This window comes from Centroberyx affinis, unplaced genomic scaffold, assembly GCF_046629955.1.
Source record: "Centroberyx affinis isolate AG114_WGS23_722 - 3 ecotype Tasmania unplaced genomic scaffold, CSIRO-AGI_Caff_v1 ptg000177l_1, whole genome shotgun sequence".
NCBI lineage: Eukaryota > Metazoa > Chordata > Actinopteri > Beryciformes > Berycidae > Centroberyx > Centroberyx affinis.
Genome location: NW_027278874.1, coordinates 149,614 through 174,968, shown reverse-complemented (window position 1 = coordinate 174,968; position 25,355 = coordinate 149,614). Strand labels below are relative to the sequence as shown.

The window sequence follows — 25,355 nt, the reverse complement described above, 5'->3', positions numbered from 1 at the left end:
TATATTCAGTGTTAAATTAATTAAATGTCCAAAAAACATCAAACAGATTTTGAATTTGTTAAAGCTTCCCTTCATAGTTTCTTTCACTTTTAATGAGGTGCAGTTTAGAGTTTTAGTTCTACAAGCGTTTCTCTGAAGCAGAAATAATCTGATTGGTTGGGTTAAACCTCAGTGGGCGGAGCCAAAGAACCAGAGTTTGTAACATTAGAGTGAAACCCAGGGGAAAAAAACAAGAGGTAAGAGTCATTGCCATTTATATTTTGACCAGAGCTCCTTCTTTGCCATTCCGGTTTGCCAGTTAGCTAACTTTCATTCTGGAAAAACTCATAGTAGTTCTTTGGCTCCGCCCACTGAGGTTTAACTCGACCAATGAGATTATTTCTGCCTCTGAGAAACGTTTGCATAACTAAAACTCCAATCTGCTGATGGGATCTGAGAGTTCTGAACATTTACAAATTGCAGCTGTATGTGTGAGTCATTTTATTTCCTTCCCAAACTGCACAGCACAGCTTTTAGAGCAAAAAAGACGAGAGGCAGAACAAAACTGAAACAGTGGAGTTCCCACAGAAACGTCCGTCTGTTTGCGAGCGGACAGCAGGAGAAATTAAAAAAAAACCTTCATCCCAGCTGACAGAGCAGGAGAAAAGGCACTAACACTGTGGAGATGGTCCTGTTACTTTATGGCTTTCAGGTCCGAGAGAGACGATGTTCCTCTGCCGACATCCGCCACGAGATGAGAGAAGTCACTGGGAAAAAAAATCCTTATTTAAGTACATTTAATTACATTTTCAAAGGAAATGATGTAGCAGCTTATTCCTGAACGAGAACTTCGTATTTTGCACTGATGAGTAACTTTTTACTGCTCACTACAGAGCGATATGGTATATGTTGTGGTATATGTGTTTTATTGTGCTTTTATTATGTTTTTACAGCAAATTTCCCTTAGGGGATAATAAAGTTTGAGTTAGATTGGATTGGATTGAAAAAATGCCCATCTCAGCAAGTGTTTTTTAACCATAGCTTAGATGATCTGTGAACAGCAGTTCTCATGTGCTGCTAAAGCAGGAATAATAGTCCAAACGATGAAAACACTCCACCGCACACCGAAAAGCTTCAGATCCTTTTCATATTTTCATCTTTAATGCATCTAAACAGCAACAGCAAAACAGCCTCAAGCGATCGCATTTCATTACCAGGCTTCATGGAGTTTGTTGCTGCTGTTTAGATACATTAAAATATTTTTTTAATCTTTTATTCAGACTTTTAAAACCTTGTTTTCCATATTGCAAAAAAGTAATGATTAAATACTTACCCAGATTTAATCATGAGAGGATTTTCTTTTTGGGGGACTTCTTTTTCTGGAAACATAAGAAAATGTAGAAATGTATAAGTTTGGGGTAAAAAACATTCCACATGCAAATTTGTTTTGTGGTTAAGTTTCGTGGCCAGCTGTTAAAATTAGCAAATTAGCACCATGTTTGACACAAAGAGATACGATGTGAGAAGAAGAAATGTAACAAGGCCTTTACATTTCAACTCAAATAGCCTATATTTGATGTTCCTAATGCAAGTAGGGGAAGCTCAGAAGTGTTTGAATCTATAATGCAGAGTGTGTTTGTCTGACTTTAGCTGTGTGTATGTGTGTGTTTTCTTGTATGTCAATACTCATGGGGACCAAATGTCCTCACAAGGATCAAAAGATGAGGACATTTTTCCTCTCCTCACCTCTTCAGGGGGATAATTTATGGTGAGGACTTGAGTTTACGGCTAAAATTAGGATTAGGGTGAGTGTTGGGGAATGACTGTAGTCAGTGAAGGTCCTCACATGTATAGTAATGAAAATGCGTGTGTCCACTGTCTTAGGCCACATCCACACTAATACGTTTTCATTTTAAAACGCATAACTTTTGCTACGTTTACGCCTAGCGTCCACACTACTCTACTACGTTTTCGGACCCCTAAAACAGAGACTTTTGAAAACGCTGCTGACCCCGTTTTAGTTCGAAAACTCCGGGATTGCGTTTTTAGTCCGGACGGGCGGAAACAGAGACTTTTGAAAAACGATGACGCAGACGCCCACGTTCGCTTCCTGATTGGGTGTTATCAGTCACGACGTGTCCTTCCCTGATTCGTCACCCCGCTATCACGTGACCCTTTTCCGGAAGAAAACAAACGACATCAGCCTTGACTACCAGTGGTTAATTCAACATGGATAACGAATTACAGGCGTTGCTGTATTTTCTGCAACTAAGCAACCAACCGCAGAGTAGACAATCTGCTTCCTGTTTACACCGGCACGCGCATGCCCAGTGTACGTGAACGGTCATGTGATATGCGTTTTCGGGTGTGTTAGTATGGACGGAGATTATTTCTGAAATGCTCGTGTGGACAGAGATCGTTTTCGTTTTAAAACTAAAACGTATTCGTGTGGATGTGGCCTCAGGAGCAGCTGGTGGAGTTTTTGTATTTGGGTGTGTGTGAGTGTGTGTCGTACCTTAGCAGCAGCTGGTGGAGTGTGTGTGTCTGGAACAGATTCTACCGGTATCGTCTCTTCCAGCTTCTCCTTTAGTCTGTTCTTCTCTGCAAACGCCAAGCAGCATCACACATGAATATATCAGCACAACATGAGGTGAAAACCCAAGAAATCATTGAAGCATCACCTTGAAACAAGTGTAATAGCTTAGCTTGGAAATTACTGAAAAGTTAAAATTACACTCAACAGGATCTGGTTCATTTCACCGCCAAACATCAAGCATATTTGTTTAATTTTCACAGAAAATATGGGCAAAATTCGGAGCTCAAGATCTAAAGCAACTTACTTTTTTCCTCTAATGAACGAGAAGCAAAAGTCAAACTCAAAATCAAAAGTAAAATAAAAATCACAAAATTGCTGCAATCCAAAAACTCTCTTACTCTTTTTCTTAGCAGGCGTCTCTTGGACTGCAGCAACGACGGCGGGAGTTGAGATTTCGATCTCCGCCTCGCCGTCTTGTTCGATCGCCTCCTCGCCTTTACCGGCCTTCCCCTTCTTCTTTTTCTTCTTCTTCCCTTCGCTCGGAGGCGGAGGAGACGGGGCGGCTTCAGGAGGCTCGGGGCTCTGGCCGTTCACCGCGCCGCCGCCGTCTTCCTCCTCCTCCTCCCCCACCGCCAATCCCTTCTTCTTCTTCTTCCCTTTCTTCGTCTTGGGAGGCTGGTTTTCTTTCGCGGCGTTCTCTTCTTGTTCTGCGTTTATTTTCGTCTGCTTCTTCTTCTTCTTCTTTGGTGTGTCGTCCTCCTGGGCGGGCTCGGGGTCGGGGATGGCTCTTTTGGCCCGTTTGGCTCGAGGCGTCTCCTCCTCCTCCGCCTCCTGGATCTGCTTTTTCCTGGAAAATCAAAAGGGAATGTTTGTCTTTGGTACAATGTTTTCACTTTTCACCATGTAAATCTCCACAGGACTTCAGGAGCAGATCGGCTTCACCTCTGGCTACATTTTGTATATCAGTGTAAATCTTCTATATTTAAATTGATATATTTATGGCCTTCTGTAGACTTGTTAATACTTGTGAATTCATGTCTTCATGTATATTTCATGTATATTTGCTGTAAATTCACATATCTGTTGTTTCTTCATATTCCCATATCTTTATCACTGTTATATACTGCATATACATATTTTTATACTGCTAACAAATATTGTATATTGCATACATGTCAGATTTTTTGGTATATTTTCATATTGTGTATACTTACAGTATATTTATTTTCATATCTCACATATTCAGCATTTAATACTGCTATAATCCGTTTAAAAAAAAAATTCTACTAAACATGTTCTTGTGTTGAAATTGTCGGCTTCTATTCAGGCCTATATAACCCCCATTTGCTATATATTCTATTTTTCTGTTTATATTCTAGTTTTCTTTGCTGTATCCTATTACTATTTGCTGCTGCAACGACCAAATTCCCCCATGGCCATCATCAAACTTTCAATAAAATAGGCTACTAATAATATAGTAATATTATTATAAAACAGCATGTATAAAGTATAGTTTTAAACATGAGGAATATCAATGAAATAAGCGACTCCACTGACTTCTTGCTCCCTCTCAGCTCCTTGGTATCTGCTGGAGTCTCGGTCTGGTTTGGAGAAACGCTGCCGCTCCTCCTCTTCCTCTTCTCTTGCATCAGCAGCCTGAATCTCTTCTTGCGGCTCAGTTTCCTCCTCAGACGGTGTTTCTTCACGGCCGAGGAGAGCTCACCGCCGCTGGACTCCATGTTGCTGTCTGGAGGAGCCGAGACAGAAACAAACAGGTGATTATCAAAGCCAACAATGGCGAGTCAATACTAAATTTTCTTTGAGAGAACAGACTTCTCAAGAACGGAAGAACAGAGAACGCATCTTTACAGTTTGAGATGGGCTGTGTTGTGGAGTTCTTCAAGAAACACTCAGTTGACTGCTGTTGATTATGCTATATTTTACGTGCACAGGAGAAGACCATTGCCTTAGTAACTAAATGAATTCATTTGTTCTGTTCATTTTCCAGCTGTTTCAACCACCTCTGTGCTATAGTTGGCTTGCAGTTGATATAACACAGTGGTTCTCAACCTTTTTCATATCTAATTTAGGGCCACGGACCCCCATTTGATGCGATTTTGTCCCTCGGACCCAAATCTGAGAATATTTTTATTGTTAGATATGATTTTGTCCAGAACACCATGACTATCTGTATTGTAGGGAGAGAGATAACAGTGAAACTATGATCAAAATAGTCAAGTCTCCTACATTCTATAATTGTTCTTGTAAATGAAATAATGAAGTTTAACGCTTCATCAATTTGCTGGGGACCCCCTGGGATGCCCTCAAGGACCCCTGGTGGTCCCCGGACCCCACGTCGAGAACCACTGATTTAACACATCCTCTGGCGGCCATATTGGAGGTCCCGAGCTCTGGAGCAGCAATGGCTGCGAATACCTGCTCGTCTTTCTATACTTACAACTTGGTCATGTCAACAGAACTGTAGTTAAGAATATTCACGGTTAATTTCTGTGCTGTTCTTCACTGGGAACTGATAATTCTGCCGTTGATACGTCTGATTTAGTGTTTAGATAATGTCAGCTTGTTAACCATAGTATCTGGTCAGCTAATCATCAATGTCTTCTTGTTAACACTAGCTAGACACAAATCTACCATATCAAACTGTTCACTTTTACTTATAACATCACTGAACTGACCTACCAAGATGATCTTTTTCAGGTTTCTGTCTTTTTCTAGCTCATTTGTTATATATTTTGTTATCTGTGAACAGCCTGTAACTCTAACCCTCCATGACGGCACCAGACAGGCTGCTAGGAGATTTGTGCTGCAACTGAAAACTGCCTGTATTGACTACAGCAGTGTTTGGACATGATGTGTCTCGCGGTGAATCTCGGGGTTTCCCCATTCGATCTCGCCGGCCAAGTCGCCATCCGCTGCATCCTCAACTGGCAAGTAAACTTCTGCCATGTTTATCCATCCGCCATCTGCGTTTGTTTGTTTGTTTTGGGTTTGTACTTTGGACTTCAGACACCGCGGCAGACAGGAACACGAGAACGCAGACTGAGAAAGAGTCAGAGAGGAGATTTGACTCTCTCTTCTCCCTTTTTCCTCCCTCCCTCCCCTTTCTTCTTCTCTCTCATCCCTCTCTACCTTCATACCTCTTCCTCCTCCTCCTCTTCCCATCTTCCCCCTCCCTCTTTTGTTCTCCCTTCTGGCTACATCAGCTACAGTACTGTGCTAAAGTCTTAGTCACCCTAGATTTTTTATATACATTTCTTAGAAGTCTTAGATGTTTATTTGTTTTCTGCATTAGTCTGCCAGTAGACTGCTGTTTATTGTAAATTTTTGATATTCAGAAACTTTTCATTTCATTAGTTTTGAAAGCATCTTTGCTTTATGGATATCTTGGACATATGCCTAAAACTTTTGCACAGTACTGTATATTCAGTTAATTATTATTATTTTTTTTATTTATTAATATACAGGCCATATAATAAAAATCATTAACTTTTCATTACTAAATGGTCAGTCTTGTTACTTTGGACAATGCTAGTGACCTAGTGTCACTCAACATAGTGTAGCATGGAGCCAATGATCTACCGGGGACACGTGGATGATTTTGGTGTCTGTTGTCATCGTTTAACGGTTAAGATGACCAACGAGCAAATGGGGTCAATTCATGAATGAACTCATCAATTCAAATTCAACTGAGGAATTGTGATTGGAATTTGAAAAAACCTCCAGGAAACAGAATTGGAATTTCCGGAAGTTCAATTTAATTGAATGAAATTCTGTGAAATTCCATGTTTGTTTTTTCTTACCACATAAACTAAATTATTATTAATTAATGGATTAAATGTAGTGTTATATATTATCAATACTGAATATCATGAAATGCTAAAAGGTTCCGTTCAGGTGGTATTTGATGCAGAACACGTAATTGTAATCCATACGTTATGACTGAATGTATTTGATCTGTTGAATTGTCTTGTTGAAGAGAAGAAGAAAGATTTTTCCCCATCCCTCCCTCCCTCTCTCTCTCCCTCTCTCCCTCTCTCCCTCCCTCCCTCCCTACCTGTGGCCTCCAGTTTCTCTTCTGTGTCTTGGTCGCCCTCTGCTGCTCCTCCATCAGACTGCACCTCCTCTTTCCCCTGTCCTCCCTCCTTCTTCTTCTTCGTCTTTTTCTTCTTCTCCTTTGTCGCTGGCGTCACAGGAGGCTCCGGCTCTTTCTCCTCCTCTTCCTCCACCTCCTCTTTCTCCTCCTCTACATCTCGGCCCTTCTTCTTCTTCTTCTTGGTTTTCTTTTCCGAAAGAGTGACAGGAGTCTCCTCTTCTTTCTCCTCCGCTTCATCTCTCTCTCTTTTCCTCTTCTTGGCCTTCTTCTTCTCTGGAGTGACCTGAGGCACCTCTTCCTCCTCTTTCTCCTCCTCCTCTGCCGCCTCCTCCTTCTGCTCCTCCTCCTCTGCCGCTTCCTCCTTCTGTCTCTTCTTGTCTCTCTTCTTCTTCTTGGCACTCTTGGTGGTAAGAGGAGTATTGGAGGGTGTATCTACACTGGGTGTATCTGTAATGGGCGTCTCCACATCCATTTTGCTCTTCTTCTTCTTCTTCCCCTTGGGGGTTTTGGGGGCTTTGCAGGTCTCAGGAGCCTCTCCGGCGTCTTCGACTTCGATGTTGAGGATGATGGAGTCGCCCGGGTCGGGTCCGTCCTCTGCAGCCGCCGCCGCCTCCTCTGCTACAACAGAATAGAATAAAATAGAATAACATAACTCGTTCTTTTCTTTTATTTGACACATTTTAAAACACATAACATGAATCATGATACAGCCTGGTATCACATGTCACAGCCTCGAGTGGCTTATTTGCTTTCATAAAAAACTGTGTTTTAGAATAAAAAATAACAAATATTGTTCAATTCAATCATTGAAAGTTATTTGCCTGACAAACAATATAGTTTCAGCCGATTTGAGTAGTGATTTCTGGTTATACATTAATATTTTTGTGACAAACATTTGCACATCCAGTAGGTTTCAGCACAGGTGCGTAGGATTAGGATGAAGTCAATTAGAAGATGAGTCCTACATACTGTTCCTGCTCAATCACAGTTTATTACAAAACGAATGTTTACTAAAGTTTCGGTTCAAACAAACCTCATATTTAACCAAAATGTTAGTTTTGTAATAAGCTGTGGTTGAGCAAGAACAGTGTGTTTAATTTAAATTAAAACTTATGAACTGAGCAACCAAATCCACTTCATGAGACACATGGACCTGACTCTAACTTTTGACTCAGAAGTCTACATAAATTAAGGATGGTTATATAAGTGAAGAATGGTACAAAATGTTTTCAGCTGGACAATATGTCTTGGAGGCTTTTAACTTATTTTTACCAGCCCTGAAAACTGGCTTCTCATAACAATCATTTGATACTTGCGAAATTCTCTTTTCTCTTGCCTCCTCTCCACACGGAGGTCAGAGGTCAGATAGAGAGCAGGCTCCATGGACCCTCATCCTCCAGTTTTAAGGGCAGACTCCCTACTCACTGAGCCGCCATGCTGCCTAATAAATCACTAACACAAAACTCCTGTGTTACCGGTCTCAGTGGCGGGGGGGTCGGCAGCGGCCCCCCGGTCCTCTGGGGTTGTTGACGTCACCATCTGGTCCTCAGGTTTCAGCGGGGGGGCGATGTCTCCGCCCTCTGTCCCCTGGAGACAAAATTTATAGGCTGATTTATTACCATTTTTATGTAAATTCCTATCTTTATATTCCCAAGTATTACTCACAGCCCACAAAATCAGTTTGGGTCCAAAAACTTCTTTTGAAAAAGTGAGTTCCCAAAGAAAGCATACTTATGTATTTTATATGTGTATTGTATTTCCTTATGTATTTATTGGCACTATTTTTGTCTTTTAATGTGAAGCACATTGAGCTTACCTGTGTATGAAATGTGCTATACAAATAAAATTGACTTGACTTATTTAGATGAAGGTAGCTACCTTAGATTTCTCCTCCTCCTCTTCTTCCCCCTCCTCCTCCTCCTTTGGACTTTCAGAGGCAGAGGCACCTTCAGGGTCTGAGACAAAAATAAAAAGTTATAATAACACATTATAAATTTGATATCTCTTATTATATAGGTGCCACACAAATAACTAATTCACCCAACTTGACTTTTTACACATTTAGTGATATCCTCTAAATGAGAAAGAAATTTGATAAAGCTACAGAATTTTTTGTCTACAAAATAGCCAATCTTCTTTACAAAAGTATTTATCCTCCTCCTCGTTTCATTTGGCCTCACTTACCAAAATTACTTTGGCTGGAGTATTTTGCAGAAAAATCCCATACTTACACATTTAAAAATCTGTGCTACAAGTTCTAAGTTCATGAAATCAAAGGGGATTAATACCTTTTCTGGGACTGAATACAATCTCTGTCACAGTAAAACAGTCAGACGGCGCAGTTCAGACTTCCAGCTGACTTAAAGTTATCAGAAGCTCTGTTTGTATGAACAAAGTTGGTTTCTTCCAGCATGTGAGTGAGAGCTGGGCAAGTTGTGCGTCAGCAAAATATGTCCTACCGGAAACACTTAGTAGTTTCTGTTCCCCCTTGCTCAAAGGCACTATCAACGGCTCTTTGATGGGAAAACAAACTATAACTAAGTTTATTTGTTCATTTATAGCACTTTAAATAATTTAAGTGTTATTTCTTATCATTATAGGCTATTATATTGTTTTAGTTATTTTCTGTGGTGTCATTTTAGATTGAGTATCCTGATACCTGAGCTGGTATTAGTATCTTAAAACTCAAATTTCAGTCAATAGGTACTGTGAAACTCTAAGTTGTCAAAAAAATTTCCTGTCCCTTTATTGTACTTGCTGGATAAGGTGATTGTCTTCTGGATGATTGTAGTTCTAAGACTAGTCGCTGCTCCAGTTTGCTAAACAAGCTTTGACAGGCTTCACACACTCCTTTAAGGGGGTTACACAAGTGACTGCCAAAACTGGAGAACGCCTCTCCACAGAGCTGCCAGAGCTTCACTGGTCTTGGCAGGGATCCTTCAAACGTCTTTACAGGTTTTGGCAGTGAGTCCAACCGCCTCCAGGTAAAATGTTCAACCTCATGCCTTACTTTCTTTTCTGTATATGTATGTATGGACTTGTAACATGCTATTATTATGTTGATAATAGTCAACACTTAAAAGTACTGCATTTCAAATTTTGTTCCCTTTTCCTTGAATGCAGTAACGGCTAATTAAAGGATAAGGCTGGTGTTTTTTAATGCATTGCTTACCGTCAACAAATCCTATGAAAATAACAAAATCAACAATGCGTTTGCTCTACTCCCGTTACTTTCTGACTTCCCACGTACCGTTTTTAGCCGTCAACCCAGAAGTCACTGGCTCCAAGTGTAAGCTAAAAACCTTTAAACACAGCTCACAAAGACAGTTTGACTTTTAAAAATCGCTAACTGTTACCACGAAAACTCAGGCTGTTGTAGTTATTACCAAATCAAATTCAAATGGGAACAAATTCTTCATTACGCCGGGGACTATTTTCAGTGCTACGGAACTACTTTCCTGAGATCGTAAAGTGTTTACAGCCGACTTATTAAGTTGTTTGAGGAAAAGTCGGCCGGCCCGGTGCATCGTGATGATGAAATATGTTGCCCAGAGCAACGGCATGGCTCTCTGACGGGTTTTTAATCGTTTTTTTTAATACAATGGAGTTCTATGGCTGCTGGGACATGGCTGCATTGGGCACCGGCTACATGGACGAGACTTGTTAGCAAAACAAAATCATTGCTGATTTTGTTATTTTCATAGAATTTGCTGACGGTAAGCAATGCATTAAAAAACACCAGTCTTATTCTTTAAATAAAAATATAATTAAATAAAAAAAATCTACAACAATAATATAACAATAACAATTTTTAAGTTCTAATTGTGTGTGAAAAGACAGTCAAGCGCTCTCTCATGGATCATTTAATTTTCATATGATTGGATTAGACATAATCATGTGGTTTATATTTATTATTTAATAGCTTTGAAATGTGAAAACACAAACTGTATTGATTCTCCCTCCCTCAGTAGAAGCCTCTGTTTCTTCACAACGCCTTGTGAGTCTCGTCAGTATAGTGTGAAAGAGACAGACAAGATGCCATACATAATATTTAAAGAACGACCCCGGTATCGCACGTCGATTGGCTGTTCGTACCTTCAGGGGGAGGGTCTTCACTCGCCGCTGGCTGGTCATTGGTCTCCTGAGCTGCCTCTTCAGAGGTGGTGGGCGGGGCCTGGCAGAGGAGTCAACAGGTTAACAACAGAGTCTCCAGCACCTACTAGGATGAAGGATCTGTCCTCCAGGAGGTGGACGGGTGACTGGGACACTTTGGCTGCGTTCACACTGCAGCTGAAAGTCTCCCAGTTTGGTTTATTCATTGTATGTTGTCACATACGACACAGATCTGATGTTTTCTAATCAGTGTTAAAGCTGCAATAAATCAGTTCTGATCTGGACCTCATGGATATGTGGTAACACTGAATCATAATCCCAAACCATGCGACCTACACTGTACGTAATTCCTATTTGAATGCCATGACAGTAAGTAAATCCTCCATTATTGACTTGAGACAGTTGTCATGGAAGGGACCAAACACAGGAAGGAAAACCAGACAGCCGACTTAATGGTATTTGGGGAGACGCCTCAGTTCAGTCACAACTTGAAGGCACATATGGAAACTGAAATGTGTTCGAAACAAAAACCGATGTTACGTCTTTTGTTGTTGTTACTCTGCACATGTATTTTTTTTTTGACATCACTGTCAGTTCATATTGGCATCAGATGTGGGTCACATCCTAGAATAGATATGAACACAGTCATCCAAAAAAAAAATTGACATGAGAAGCAATTTGGAACTGAGCATGAAGGCCTGCAGTGTGAGCGCTATGCTACCTGTATGTACTTTCTTCTGCTTTTGCTTCAAAGTTAATAGAAACATTTACAATTTTCCCAATACACTGTGCCTTAGACAAAAGTCCCAGCCAGGAGTGCTGAACAAAAATACTGCACCTCTGCTGGTGCACTGTCCTCCTCATTTTCTGAGGAATCTCCTTTACTGGCCTCCTGACTGCAGGGAGGCGTGGCCTCTGTTTGATTGACAGCTGTCTGCTCTGATGCAGAGGTTTCAGCTGTGACCTCAGAAGCCTCCATGGCAGCTTCTGGCTCCTAGGGAAGGAAAGGGGGGGGAACTGAAACTAATTAAGGCTGGACGGTATTGGAAACCAAACAATATAACAATAGATTCTCTTTTTTTTTTTGCTCAGTTTTGTGATTATAATAGGAATTAAAATACATGTGGAAAGTGTTACTTAAGTGTTACGTAATTTCTGTTTCGGCACTTAAAAAGGCTGCACAACTTTTTATTAGTTATGCAGCCCTATGACCAATTGAAGACGATGGCAACTTGCAAAAAAGGTTACAAATCTTGTCTAAAAAAATCAGAATACACAGTGGTTCGAATTAGATTGATGTTTCTGTTCTTTACGTTTTGTTGGAGAGTCAACTAACTTTAACCCAGTAGCTAGTGTTAGCTACTGGGAGACACATTTTATATTTTAGGGATTTAGTTCACACTCATATCCAGAGCGGCTAGCAGGGCTTCACAGTCTCGGTCAAGGACACTTTGAGAGGAAAAGTGGCTTGTTGCTAACGCTATTTCGCAGCCATCTCAAACCGTTTTCCCTGCCAACAAGAGACATAGTGGCATTTTTTAAATCACAAAAATTCACATATCAGAATGCTGTTACACACCATGAGGCAGCAAAGTGAAAAGGCTTGCAGTGCTGCTTATTCAGAACGCCGCTGCCAGGGTCCTGACCAAAACTAAGAAATACGACCACATTACACCAGTTCTAAAAGCCTTACACTGGCTACCAGTCACTCAGAGAATTGATTTCAAAATCTTGCTGCTTGTCTACAAATCACTCTGTGGCTCTGGGCCCAAATACATCTCTGACATGCTTGTGCCATATGAACCTTCTAGGACCATTAGGACATCTGGGGCTGGCCTACTGGCTGTCCCAAGAGTTAGAACAAAACACGGTGAAGCAGCGTTTTGTTATCATGCAACACAGACCTGGAATAACCTCCCAGATGATATTAGACAAGCCCCGACTCTGACCACTTTTAAGTCAAAGCTAAAAACTTTCTTATTTTACACTGCCTACTCTACCCTGTAATCACTAAAAACTTATCTTTTCAGCTTAGCTTTTAAATAACCTTAATTTTAACTCTTTCTGTTCAACATCCCAACAGAGCTGACACGGGCAAGTACAAATTTTCATTCGTCTTGTCCAGGTAATGCTTACTTGCGCATGAGTGAACACTATATGTGGGGGGGACAGAGCTTTACCCTGTATGATTCTCATCCATCTCTGGATGGTGAGGTTTTTGACCAAGAGGAGAATCTATGATTCTCGTCTGCCTTAGGCAGTGAGATCTGACGTAAATATCAGATCAAGAGTAGAATCAGGAAGGACAGGGGAAAAGAAAATTACAGAAAAACATATGGGTTCACTCACAATGTGCATCTAAAAGTGGGAGTATTTGTTGTATTTGTTGTGTTCTTTCATCTTTCTATCTCATTTGATTTGAACTGCACTAGTTTACTTTTTAAGTCTTTTATCTTTTGTATCTCTTGTCTGTACTTTTGCACTTTTTAATTGTAAATCTTTTACCTTTACTGTATTTTTATCACTCTGTAAAGCACTTTGAATTGCCCCAGTGTATGAAATGTGCTATACAAATAAAGCTGCCTTGCCTTGCCTTGCTTGCTGGGAGCAGCAGAGCACAAACAACGCAAACTCTGCCAGTCACAGTCCTCGACAAAATAAGTTTCAGATGTGCAGAGGGGGAGCTGAGGGTGGGGATGTTTCAGTCGCCAGGAATCAGTTGCTACTTCTGTTTTAGGAGCAGCAGTTAAAATTGATTCCCACCGCTCGTTACTTCACCTCACAGTGGAGGAAGACGACGGAGCGGCAGGCAAACCAGTTATCATAGCTGTGTGAGGTTTGTTGGAATAAGTGCTGCTCAGTGGATCGAATGCATGCCAAATTTACCAGTGGACACCAACAATTCAGAAAAGGTGTTGAATTATGCTCAATGGGGAATGTGTGCTTGCCGATAAGCAAAGCAACATCCAACTGTCGAATTTCACTGCCAATATCAAGGCTAGGAGAGCGTTGTGATCAAAACGTTGTTAAATTCCCTGGACAGCTAAGTTTGTGGATGAAGTGAAAATTGTAAACACATTTCTTTGCAAAGTTAACAAACATTCACAAACAATCAGCAGTGAGAAATAGAAATAGAGGATAAACGGTGGTGGTGGGGTAGCCTATTGTTTAGAAAAACCAGGCCACTGGAGGGTCTCAAGTTCGATCCCAGTGGCAGCCATGTGTCCTGTCAAAGTGTCCTTGAGCAAGACACTGCTCATCTTCTTGACAATGGTTTTGTTTGTTTGTGGTATGTCTGAAATTTTTCAAATTGGTGGCAAGTTCACTGAAAGAATTTAAATAACCGCATACTTCAGTCTAAGCCTCGGGTCACTAACCTGCTCCGGCTCGTTGTTGTCCTCTTTTTCCTCCTCGCTGCCCTCGCTATCTGAGCTGGAGGCCTCAGCTGGACCAGGGGCCTGGAGTTGGGCCTCAGCCTGATCAGGGGCGGCCTGGCTGGGGTCGACCAGGCTGGAGGCCTCCTGGGCGGGTTTCACGGCTGGAGCCTCTTCCTCTGAGTCGGAGGAGTCGGAACTGGAGCTTTCTGCCTCGTTAGACGCCTCGGCAGGGGCATCAGCAGGGGCTGACTGTAAACATGTAGAAGTCTGCATTTAGTACAGCTAACAAAGCTAACTATTGGTAGCTTTCTACTGCTAAGCTTTGCTAGCTTTGGTACGGAATTTAGGGAATCCACAGGTTTCAGAAAGCCAAATTCAAGACTTCTTAACACCTTTTTACTGCTACCTGGATTTGGATTTAAGACCAATTTAACAACCAGAATAAAGAAGCAAAAAGTTGGCAAAAACAGACTATTCCCAACTGAACACAAAAAAAGGACACCAGGAAATTAAATGTTTAGGGACATGATGTCCAATCCAATATGTTTGGCATATTGTATTGCTATTGTATTAACCTATGCATGTGAGCCAAAACTGGAAGTGGAAGAACATAAGAAAATAAAACCAACACTAATTGGTCCCATTCTTTTGGTGAAACTACACAAGTAAGTAAGTAAGTGAGAGTGAGAGTGAGAGAAAGAGAAAGAGAGAGAAAGAGTGTAATGGTAATTTGTGTAAAAACTGCAACTCTTTAGCAATCAGATATAGTCACAGCACACTGAGGGTTTCGGATTTCAAATGGTTGTAGACAGAATCACAAAGAACCATTAACACATCGCCAGAAAGCTACACACACACACACACACACACACACACACACACACACACACACACAGACACACACACACACAGAGTTTGGCTCAGGAGATTAAGATTCTGCCAACACCCCTCTGTCACACAAACAGGTTCTGTCCAAACAGCATTAGAGCCGACTATCACTATCCATCGGATCACTGGGCCAGCATAAAAGAATAGAGACATGACTCGGATACACACACACACACACACACACACACACACACATATACACGTCTTGCATACAATGACAACAGAACAGACTAACAGATACAGGGCAGACAGGCAGACATGCAATGTGTAGCGTGTCTGTGTGTGTTTCAGAAGTAGCCTATATAATAACACTGATGGTACTGTCTATCTACCCACACATTATTACAGTGACTGGGCAACAGTTATGTGTGTGTGTGTGTGTGTGTGTGTGTGTGTGTGTGTGTGTGTGTGTGTTGGGGGGGATTCTATTACAGCATTCACCCTGAATCAAGCTCAGACTGAGGGGGCAAAACAGCTTGTAGCTCAAAGATTTTACTGTACAGTCAGTCAAGTTTTAGAGGTCACAGCACAGAAACTGCCTCAGTTAAAATTGCTAATTAATTATTTTAGACCTTAGCAAAGCATTTGACACTATTGATCATGTAATTTCACTTGAATGCCTTGAAAATTGGGTTGGCATCACTGATATTGCCCTTAAAATGGTGGTAGGGAATGCTTCGTCTTTTTCTGTGGTGTCCCCCAGGGATCAATCCTTGGCCCCTTGCCGTTTTCACTCCTCGGTCATATTATTCACAAACATAACATCTCTTTCCATTGCTACGCATAATGATACCCAAAACTACATTCTGATAAAACCGAGTGACTCCGACAGCTTAGCCCGCCTTAAGGTTTGCGTCTCAGATATTAAATGAAAACAATTCTGAGATGGTTTTGGTTGGCCCAAGTAATTCCATCACGATGCTTCACGGTTATCTCTGTAATCTGTCCACCCATGTAAAGCCTGCTGCTAGAAATCTGGGCATATTATTTGACTCCAACCTCTCTTTTGATGACCAAGTTAAAAGGGTGGTTGAGTCCTCCTTCCTCCAATTGAAAAATATTTCCATTATCCTTTGCTGACAGGAGAGGGTTATCCATGCAACTCTTCTCGTTTAGATTACTGTAACTCTCTCTAATCTGGTCAAAATTCCGCTAGACTTTTAACGAAATCCAAGAGTCGGGATCATATTACACCCATTTTAGCCTCCCTGAAATTGATTTAAAGATATTTCTGACATTTTGAGCTTTAATTATAGCACCTCTATCAGAACAATTTGTATATTTTTTTAAATGCCAGAACACAGTGCCAAAATGCATCTTCCCTCCAAGTTTCATAAAAATCAGACCAGTGGTGTCTGAGATATCACTTGAGATATTTGACGGACAAAACAGCCTGAACCCCGATTTCATCACAAGGGGGATGATTATGTATTCCTCCTTCTCTCCTCACCTCTATCTTCGTTTTTGTCTGCTCCTCCTCTTTGTCTTCTTTTTCTTCTTCACTGTCAGAGGAGTCTGAGCTCTCGCTGCCCGAGCCTGCTGCCTTGGTTTTGGTTTCGGCTCCAGGATCCAGGGTTTGGTCAGGGAGGCTCTCGGCATCTTTCCCCAGGGAGGGAAGCTCTGCGCTGGACGACTCGGCTCCGTCCGTCTGGGGCTCCGGAGCTGGAGGGAGAGAATCTGAATAAAGCAAAATAAAGACTTAATGGTTTAGTTAGAAATCATAGTCATCGTTGCCAAGGTTGTTATAGTAAACTAAAACTAAGACGGAAACTAGGTGTTCAAAAACATTGTCATAAACTGAAATAAAATTAAAAACGAGACTTTGTGAAAAAACTGAACTTACACTATCTTGTCTACTTGTAAAACTAACTAAATAAGACTATACATCAAATGTGTTTAGCTTGATCTTTTTGTTTATGTGCAGGGTAAAGAGTAAATGTTTGGGCTATTTTTACCAACAGGCAGACACAGATATTTAGAAAAACAGCGAAGACGTACCGACTGGAGGCTTAGCATCCACTTCTTCATCTTCGATCTTGGAGAGCTTGGAGTCCGTGCCCTCTTCTTCGCTGGTGCCAGGGTCTGGCTTGATGCTCTTCTTCTTCAGAGTGGTGGAGTCCACTTCTGTTTCCTGCTTGGCATGCTGGGCAAGAGAGCATAGCCTAGGATACACACACAAACACACATATTTAATTTTTACAGCAGTTGGAAATATATGATACTGTCTGATATTGTGGTGCATTTTTAGAGAAAATTGTGTGGAAGCATTTAGAATCAGCAATAAAACGGCCATACTGTGGGAATTCAAATATAGTATTTTCCTATAAGCCAAGGTATTTGTTCAAGGCTGTTTAAGACTGAAAAAATATATTTTGTCCAAGTGGCTAGGTTCAGTTTAATTTTCATGTATTTTAGTTTAGTTACACAGTGATAAAACATAGAAGTGAGGTGATTAAAAAAACCCACAGTCATTCATTCTTTCATTTATTCACTCTATCCGCTTAATCCTTTTCCGGGTGGCAGGGGGCTGAAGCCTATCCCAGCATGCATTGGGCAGAAGGCAGGGAAACACCCTGCTCAGGCTGCCAGTCTATCACAGAGCTAACAGACAGACGGATCTGTGTAGGTGAGATAAAAACCCTGATGGGCTTATAAAGACATTTTCCAGCTACAAGGTTCTTCACATTCTGCATTTGGCCTCAGCCTGGTTAAACCAACAAGCCTCCGCTCACCAACAACCAAACAAAGCATGAATATTAATTGATCCGCCATTGCTTCACAGAAGCAAATGTTCTAAAAGAACCAAATCTTCATCTTAATGAGTCCAATGGTCCAAACACTTTCCCCACAGGATCTCCACTCTACGCACTAATCAAAGGATCTGTGATCAAACGGACAGTTTGGTCTGGCCTCAGCTCTGTGCTCCCCAGGGTGCCAGAGACCTGTCTGACCGCAGAGTGGCCTGATGTGAATGAGCAGGAGAACAAAGGAATATCTCCCGCTCTGTGCAAAACTTTCAAAATACACCAAGTAACAGACTTAATTGAGCTTTCTGTCCAGCAGTCAATGGGGAAATGCATGAAGCAGAAACATACACGTGTTTGATGGTTATGTCCAATATCATCTCCTAGGAACTAGTCTCTATTATACTGGTGTGTATTTGTGTTTCTACACTGTTTATTACTGTGAAACTCATGTGTGTTTTCTTATGAAGCATGTCGTTTGTGCCATTTTTGTGTATTCTATAAAAATCGATGTAAATTCTGCTACTTTTTCCAGTGTAAACTGCCAGAATTAATTATTAGTTAGTGATGTAAAGGTGCCACATGTTATAACTGGTGAATTCAGTTGACGATGTGCTCACTCAAAACTAACTAAAAACTGCTGCCCCCAAAAACAAAAAAAAACTCAAAGCTTAAACCAAACCAAAGACTCTTGTTGAGGCTTCTTGTTCTGCACAGTGTCATCTCACTTACTTGATCCAGCCGGTGTAGATATCATGTAGGTTGGAGCTCTCTTCTGGTGTCTCCACCTACACACACACACACACACATGAACATAAACACAGTAAAGCTACTAAATATGGTAATCTGCAAGTCTGCAATATAGACTGGTGCATTTAATGCTCTTATTGATTTTATTTCCTCTTCTTCTTTGGTATTCTTGTCCTTCATGCTGTACTTGTATATGGGTCTCTGTACCAGTTTTGTCTGTTGTTACTGTTATTTTAATTTGTAAGGCACTGTGCTGTCTGTTGTTGTTATTGCTATTTTTAATATTGTAAAGCACTTTGTGATTCTGTGTATGAGAAAGGTGCTATACAAATAAACTTTACTTACTTACCTAAAACTTTCCTCATCATACCTACATTTGCCAAATTTGTCTCTAAACTTTAAACTCCAACACTCTGAAACTAATATTTCACCAATTTTAACTGTCTCCCTCAACACCACAATTTACATTTTCTAGATTTATCTGAAGCTCTTATCCGGAGTGAGTCACATTGCAACAGTAGAAGAATCTCAATTTCCTGCCAATATTACTGTGATCCAAGAATAATCACACAGGTAGGAAAAAAAAAACGACATACAAGGAAATATCACATTTCCTACGGTTCAAGAATGCTACCACTTTACTGGCATGCGGTCCTGAAAATGAATTCATCCAACCTAGGAAATTGAAAATAATGAGAACATGTGACTTGGGATTTAAAGTTCAGATGGGAAATGATGTTCTTTTCCCTGTGCTCACAACTTTAGAAGAGCATGTGCCTCGGTGGAGGAAATATCCCCCTTGGAGAGATATAGGTTTGGATTTGGAGAACATTTGCTGGAGGATATTGAAACGTCTTCAGGACATTTTAAAGACCATTCGTGTCCCTTGAAGAATTCCTCCAACGCATTCCAGGGTGTTATTTTTAGGTTGCAGCCTAAAACCTGGCAAAATAACTTCGCCATGTTGAACAAGCACATGCTTCTCCACGGCTGAAACCCCATGGCTACACATGCAAGAGCAAAACAGTAAGTAGGAAGAACTTGTATCGAGGCTTCATAGGAAATAATAAATTTTATGTAGCTGAAAAGTAAGAGTGAGCATGACAACATGGTGAGCAGCAACTCACCATTTGATCATCTCACCATGCTGAGCAATTTAGAATTTTAATTGAGTTTTGATGAAGATAATAATGTGGAGGGCATGTATGTCAAATAGACTGAAAGCTATTGGTTAAATAAAGAAACTGGCACAGTGAGGAAGTTTTGTTCCTCCACTTTTTGATTTATTTTGGTCTCCAGCACCTTAGCAATGACAGTAGTTGAGTGTGCTGTGATGTTTCTACAGATTAAGATAATATATATATATATATATAAACAAAACTTAATAAAATACAAAGGAAGAAATGAGGAAAGACTCGCATTGAGCAACATGTGGTGAGTTTTACAGCCTCTGAGTGTGTGTGGTTACATCATGACCATGTCTACATGCAAGAAGTAACTAATTACATTTACTCATGTTACTGTAATTGAGTAGCTTTTTTTTGTGTACTTGTACTTTGATTATTTTTCAAAGTCACTCATTTTACTTTTACTTAAGTTATTGTAGCCTATTTCACTACATTTTAAATCACATCCATTACAGAGGACAGATTCTGAGGCTCTACATAAGCAACAGAAACTCTGTGACATAAAAAAAAAATACAAATTGTGAAGCAGTGAACAGTCAGTCAGCAAAGAACAGAAGAGTAATCTGGCTTTACTTTGTTTCTGCACTTTATTGTGTCATTTCCAAATTTTCCAATTAAAAGAATCTAGTTTGAACTCTGTCCTAAAGATCACATGTAGCAGTATTCTCTTTTCTAAAAAAGCAACTCAGTGAATTTTAATACATTTTAATTTAGCTACTATTTACTTTAAGTAGATTTTTACACCAGTACTTTCACTTCTACTTAAGTAAAATATCAGCAAAGTAACAGTACTTCTGCTTTAGTGGGGCATTCTAGTGCTCTTTCTATCACCTTACACGTCCATACACAGATAAAATAAATACCTAATTAATCTCTGGGGGATTCTTCTGTACTCTGATGACATTTTGAGAGTCTAATGTGATTTTAAATAGGGTTCCCAGTGTCCTGGTGTGTGTGCTCAGGCCTGCAGCTCTGCTGTTTACGGCCATGCAGCCTCTGTAACACAATGTTCTTTTCCTCCTGCACGCCTGCAGAATGAGCCATGTGCTTTAAACACACTAAAAAAACACACTTAAAAAACACTGCCATTCATACAGGAACAAAAAACACCTCCCACACCCCATAATTCAGCTTTATATTTAATTCATGTGTTTATATAACGAGGCATAGCACGCATGTCCGTGCAAGAAATATCAATAAAATCACGTTTAATGTCATTTTGAACGGTTTCTAGACGAGGTGGCGTGTTGTCAGGCCGGTTTAACGCTAAATCAGAGTGTAAACGTTGAAAAAGTGAGGTAACTCTTACCTGAGTAACGTGTTTTTTCAGCACATTTGCAGCTTTTTGGTAGCCGCACACCTTCAGATGCTGGTAGATTAGAAACAGCAGAGCGTCGTCTTCCGCCGAGGCCATGCTGGCTCAACACAGCGAGCGACACGATGGAGGAACAAAATTGGAAAAAAAAATTGTGATTATTATTGACGAGTTATTTACAGTTCAGTTCATCCTCGCTATTCCACTTGCGCTCATGAGCACGGCGCTGACTGCTACGCCCCCCTCGAAATGCATCATGGGAAGTGGAGTTCTTTTTTTTTTTAGGGGGGAGGGAGGGAGGAAGACGAGCGACTACAAAAGCATCTTCTGTTTGTGGAAAGAAATCTGTTGAGTAAAACTTCGAAAAAATAATCTAATCCCTTATGAAAAACAACTGCAGTCGTCCTATAGTAAGAAGTTAAAACTTTTAGATACTATACAAATATCACAACAAAACTATAAACTAGTATATGTATACAGCCAAATATACTATAACTATAGGAATATTACAGAGATATTATAGCAGTACCATAGATAAAAAATAGATAAATAAAAAAGAGATACTTTTTTTTAGGTATATTCAGGTTTTTTTATGTATTGGTATATTCATCACCGAGTACCACAGACACACTAAGTCCCTTTAGGAATATAATATGTGTGTTTCAAAAGTAAGTATACACTTTTATATACATTATCACTATATTATTAAATATTTTTCCTCTTTCCAGGAGCACCTTACAGACCATTGAATGATGAATTATTTTTGTTAAAATGACTAAATAAGATAAAAATGACTAAAATACTAAAATTCTACATCTGTGTTTTTCCATTATTGTGCAATAGGAATATTTTAGTGATACTTTGGGCGATTAAAAAAAAAAAATAGCCTACCACAAAGCACATGGTATAAGATGTAAGATCACTATAAACTCACTATTGAGTATCACAGACACATTTTAAGCCTCTATAATAATAATATAGGAATATTATTGTGTAACTATTGGAGATAAAAAGTTAGATAAGAAAATGTTTCTGTGTTCAAATTATCGAATATCGGCCGACGCCTACTATCGAGCACCAATACACAATATAAGTCTTAATAGGAATATTATAAGGATATTATAGAGTTTATTATTAGTGGGTCTTCATAAATCACAGTGTAGCTTGTTATTTTCCAGGTAAATAATTAATAGGCCTTATTTTCTGCTTGAAAAAATCCTTGTGAATTCAGTGAATATCTTAGTTCCAATAACACAACAGTTATACATTAATTCAGCCAATAAACCAATAAGCAGTTTGGTTAACTAATATGAACTTGAATCTTTATTTTTTATTTTTTATTTTTTTTTTTGGCAAATAGTTATAGAGCAGTATAATAAGTCATTAGACTCAGCAAAAAAAACAACTAAAAAAACCCCCTCAAAACCCAACAAAAATTCACTAGGCAAAATGATTCCAATAATCCTATAGTGTATCTATGGTGATCACTGGTGAGTTTACAGTGACTTTATCATACTTTATGGTATTTTTATACCCTATAATAATCTTATAAGGATTTAAAATGTCTATGGAAACCAAGAGTGAGCTTATGGTATGTTTTTTTTTTAATTCCTATGGTATCTCTATAATAGTTCTCTAATATTCATATAAGGATTTACAGTGTGTCTATGGTCAATAGTGAGTTATAGTGCCCTTATGGTATTTTAACCTGGAATTTTCCTATAGGGACTTTTAGTTTCCCTGTGATATTTATATCTGTCTATAATTTATTATAGGAATACAGTAGATCTTTTTCGTAAGGGAACCATTATAATCCCTGGCAAAATGATTCCATCTTCTGCCCCGCAGGCTCTGCCCATAAATCACGCCTCAATAAAGCACACACACCCACTGTTTCACTGTCTTGGTTGGTTGGAAACTTGGAGCGGGACGCGCCGTCGGGGCGGCTCTCCAACAGCGACTGCGGGTATTTTGGGCTATTGAAGCAGAGGAGATGTGGGGTGAGACAAATCTGAAGAAGACCTTTTGACTTCAGCAGGAACTGGAGGAGTTATAACACTAACACGCCGTGGCAGGAACGAGTTTCCCTTCATTCCAGTGTGCTTTTATATTTTCTGCCTAATTTGACTGCAGGTATTTTAAATAACCGCTGTCCATCCATGCGTCCATCCATCCATCCATCCGTCCATTCGTCCATCCATCCATCCATCCATCCTTCCATCCATCCATCCATCCATCCAAACTAGCCAGAATTACTGTAAAGACAAAAGGACTTCTGGTCATCGCTTTCAAAATAAAAGCCTTAAATGACAAAAGTGTTGCAACATTTCCTCTTGAGTTATACAAAATAGCCTACCAAAGTGAAAATAAAACACTTATTTAAGCAGGTATTTAATTTAGCATACATTTATAGTCATGTAGACATATGCAAGATACCACGGGGCTGCCAGAAATACACAGTGGAACTATAACAAAATTTAAACCAGACTATACTGCCTTGTAAAATTATCAGGGAATACCAGGCATCATCAGCTAATCTATACAGCATCTATTTTACAGCTAAAGTTTCACTCCATTTTTAATAGAAATTATTCCACCTCGTATTTGAGACAATTTGTGTTGTTCTGTACACCCGATATCTACACTTTTTTTTAATGGTTAATGTAGGCCTACATCTGTAAATTGAATAGGCCTATATTTGATTGGGTGTTTTTGTTTTGTTCTTTCTATAGGCCTACTAATGTATGGCTTTCCTGTTAATGTCAATTCGACACACGTTTTGCACACATACAGTATATGCTGTAATTTCATTTTTTTCTTTTCATATTTTTATAATTTTTCACCTTGCATAGTAGGCTACAGATTTATATTTTCATATTGTACATATATTTCTTTTTTTTTTTTTTCTTTGTCTCAGTAAGTTCCACTCCTGCACACCCTCATAATGTTGTAATCCATACTTTCCCCCATACTTTTCATTCATAAATTTGTATTTGACATGTGCTAGTATTGACTTTTTGGGTTGCTTATAACCCCCATTCGCTCCAGTTGATTTATATTCTATTTTTCTTTGCTGTATCCTGTTAGGCCTACTATTTGCTGCTGTATTCATCCCACCTCCCCACGGGGATCATTAAAGCCTCATTTTATCTCCATTTTTATTTTCCAAAAGTGACTAATTTTAGGCTTTTACTTTTAAGACAAACCCACCTGTTTCCGGTCTTATGCTGGTTATCTCTGGCTAACTTGACGCAGCTTTGTATCTCTACGTTGCGTAAAGACAGAAATTCCTGGTTAGCGCTGGAGATTGAGTGCCAGCTGGCTGCTGCTCATGAACAGTAACTCAGACTGCATCAATAACGGTTGGACCAGGTTATGTTCGCGGTCACACATTTTACCACCAGGAGCAGGAAAGTTTGTAATAATGCCAATGAGGAGAAAATGCAAGCACATATGAAAATAACGTATAGTCGCTAAACAAATGGTGTTATGGGGCTGGGGGTTTGGTAAAGTATTTTTTGCTGCGTCAAGCTACCCAGAGATAACCACACTAGCGGAAGTAAAGCGTTTTTGCCTTCAAAATAAAAGTAAAACTGTGAAGGGGGGGTAGGGGGGGATAATTAGCATGTAGAAAACAACACAAAGCTTATTTAGATTAAATATGGAGGAAAACAGGGCCAGTTAAGTGATTGCTTATTCTGGCTGAAGTGAAGTTAGACTGAAGTCCAGTGAAAAAGTCATGAGGTATGAGAGAAAGAAGCTAATATGAAACCTAGCGCTCTGCTGACTAATGCTATCTAGCCACACTAAGCTAGTTAGCTAGCTGCTGACAACATCATGAATGTCATGGTTATATGAATGAAATAACAGTGTGGGGCAGATTAATTTTTATTTCTTATTTAAAAACAGCCTGTTTTTAAATGTTTTTCTTTACATTATTAATACTTACTGTGTTTTCCTGTGTCCAGGTTACACTTTAGCTCACAGCTGGAAATTTGTTGATTGAGCAGAGGAAAAATATTGAAATTACTAAAACTGTACAGTTTGTTTTTCATTATTATCATTGTTATTAAAATTGTATAGGCCTGTCTACTTTTTTAAACACTTAGTATTTTTAGGTTGTTGTTTTTGTTTTGTTTTTGTTTGTTTTTTTGTTTTGTTTTTTGCCAGTTTGCTAACTTAAAATTGTGGTTATTTGGCTCTGCCCATCTGCATGGGCAAATATGACTATGAATAGCTGTGAAAATAACATTTTGACAGCTGTAGATTCATTTACAACAGATTAGCCTACACCTTAAATATATTCTGCATCTTCACTTTGGTACTTTGTGCTATACTCAAAAAAGTTGCAA

At 39.7% G+C, this 25,355-nt stretch overlaps 1 protein-coding gene across 1 annotated transcript; it reads right to left on the bottom strand.

The window, feature by feature from the left end:
* Positions 1 to 337: 337 nt before the first annotated feature.
* Positions 338 to 21,102, bottom strand: LOC139657571 (uncharacterized protein DDB_G0286299-like). The gene is made up of 14 exons (XM_071535464.1): positions 20,998 to 21,102; positions 18,484 to 18,539; positions 17,006 to 17,169; positions 16,458 to 16,669; positions 14,120 to 14,368; positions 10,725 to 10,803; positions 8,508 to 8,584; positions 8,105 to 8,216; positions 6,591 to 7,247; positions 4,073 to 4,262; positions 2,914 to 3,362; positions 2,495 to 2,580; positions 1,313 to 1,358; positions 338 to 746 (listed from the first exon to the last, which is right to left on the bottom strand). The coding sequence occupies exons 1-13, from the start codon at positions 21,100 to 21,102 to the stop codon at positions 1,323 to 1,325; spliced, it is 2,472 nt and encodes an 823-aa protein (XP_071391565.1). The 3' UTR covers positions 338 to 746; positions 1,313 to 1,322.
* Between the last annotated feature and the right edge of the window lie 4,253 nt (positions 21,103 to 25,355).

Excerpts from the sequence above, each read along its gene's own strand:
- LOC139657571 (XM_071535464.1), bottom strand. The coding sequence starts at position 21,102 with ATGGCCTCGGCGGAAGACGACGCTCTGCTGTTTCTAATCTACCAGCAT. Across the intron at positions 14,369-16,457 it reads AGACAAAAACGAAGATAGAG|TCAGCCCCTGCTGATGCCCC; the intron begins GTGAGGAGAGAA and ends ACATGTTTACAG. Across the intron at positions 4,263-6,590 it reads AGAGAAACTGGAGGCCACAG|ACAGCAACATGGAGTCCAGC; the intron begins GTAGGGAGGGAG and ends CGGCTCCTCCAG.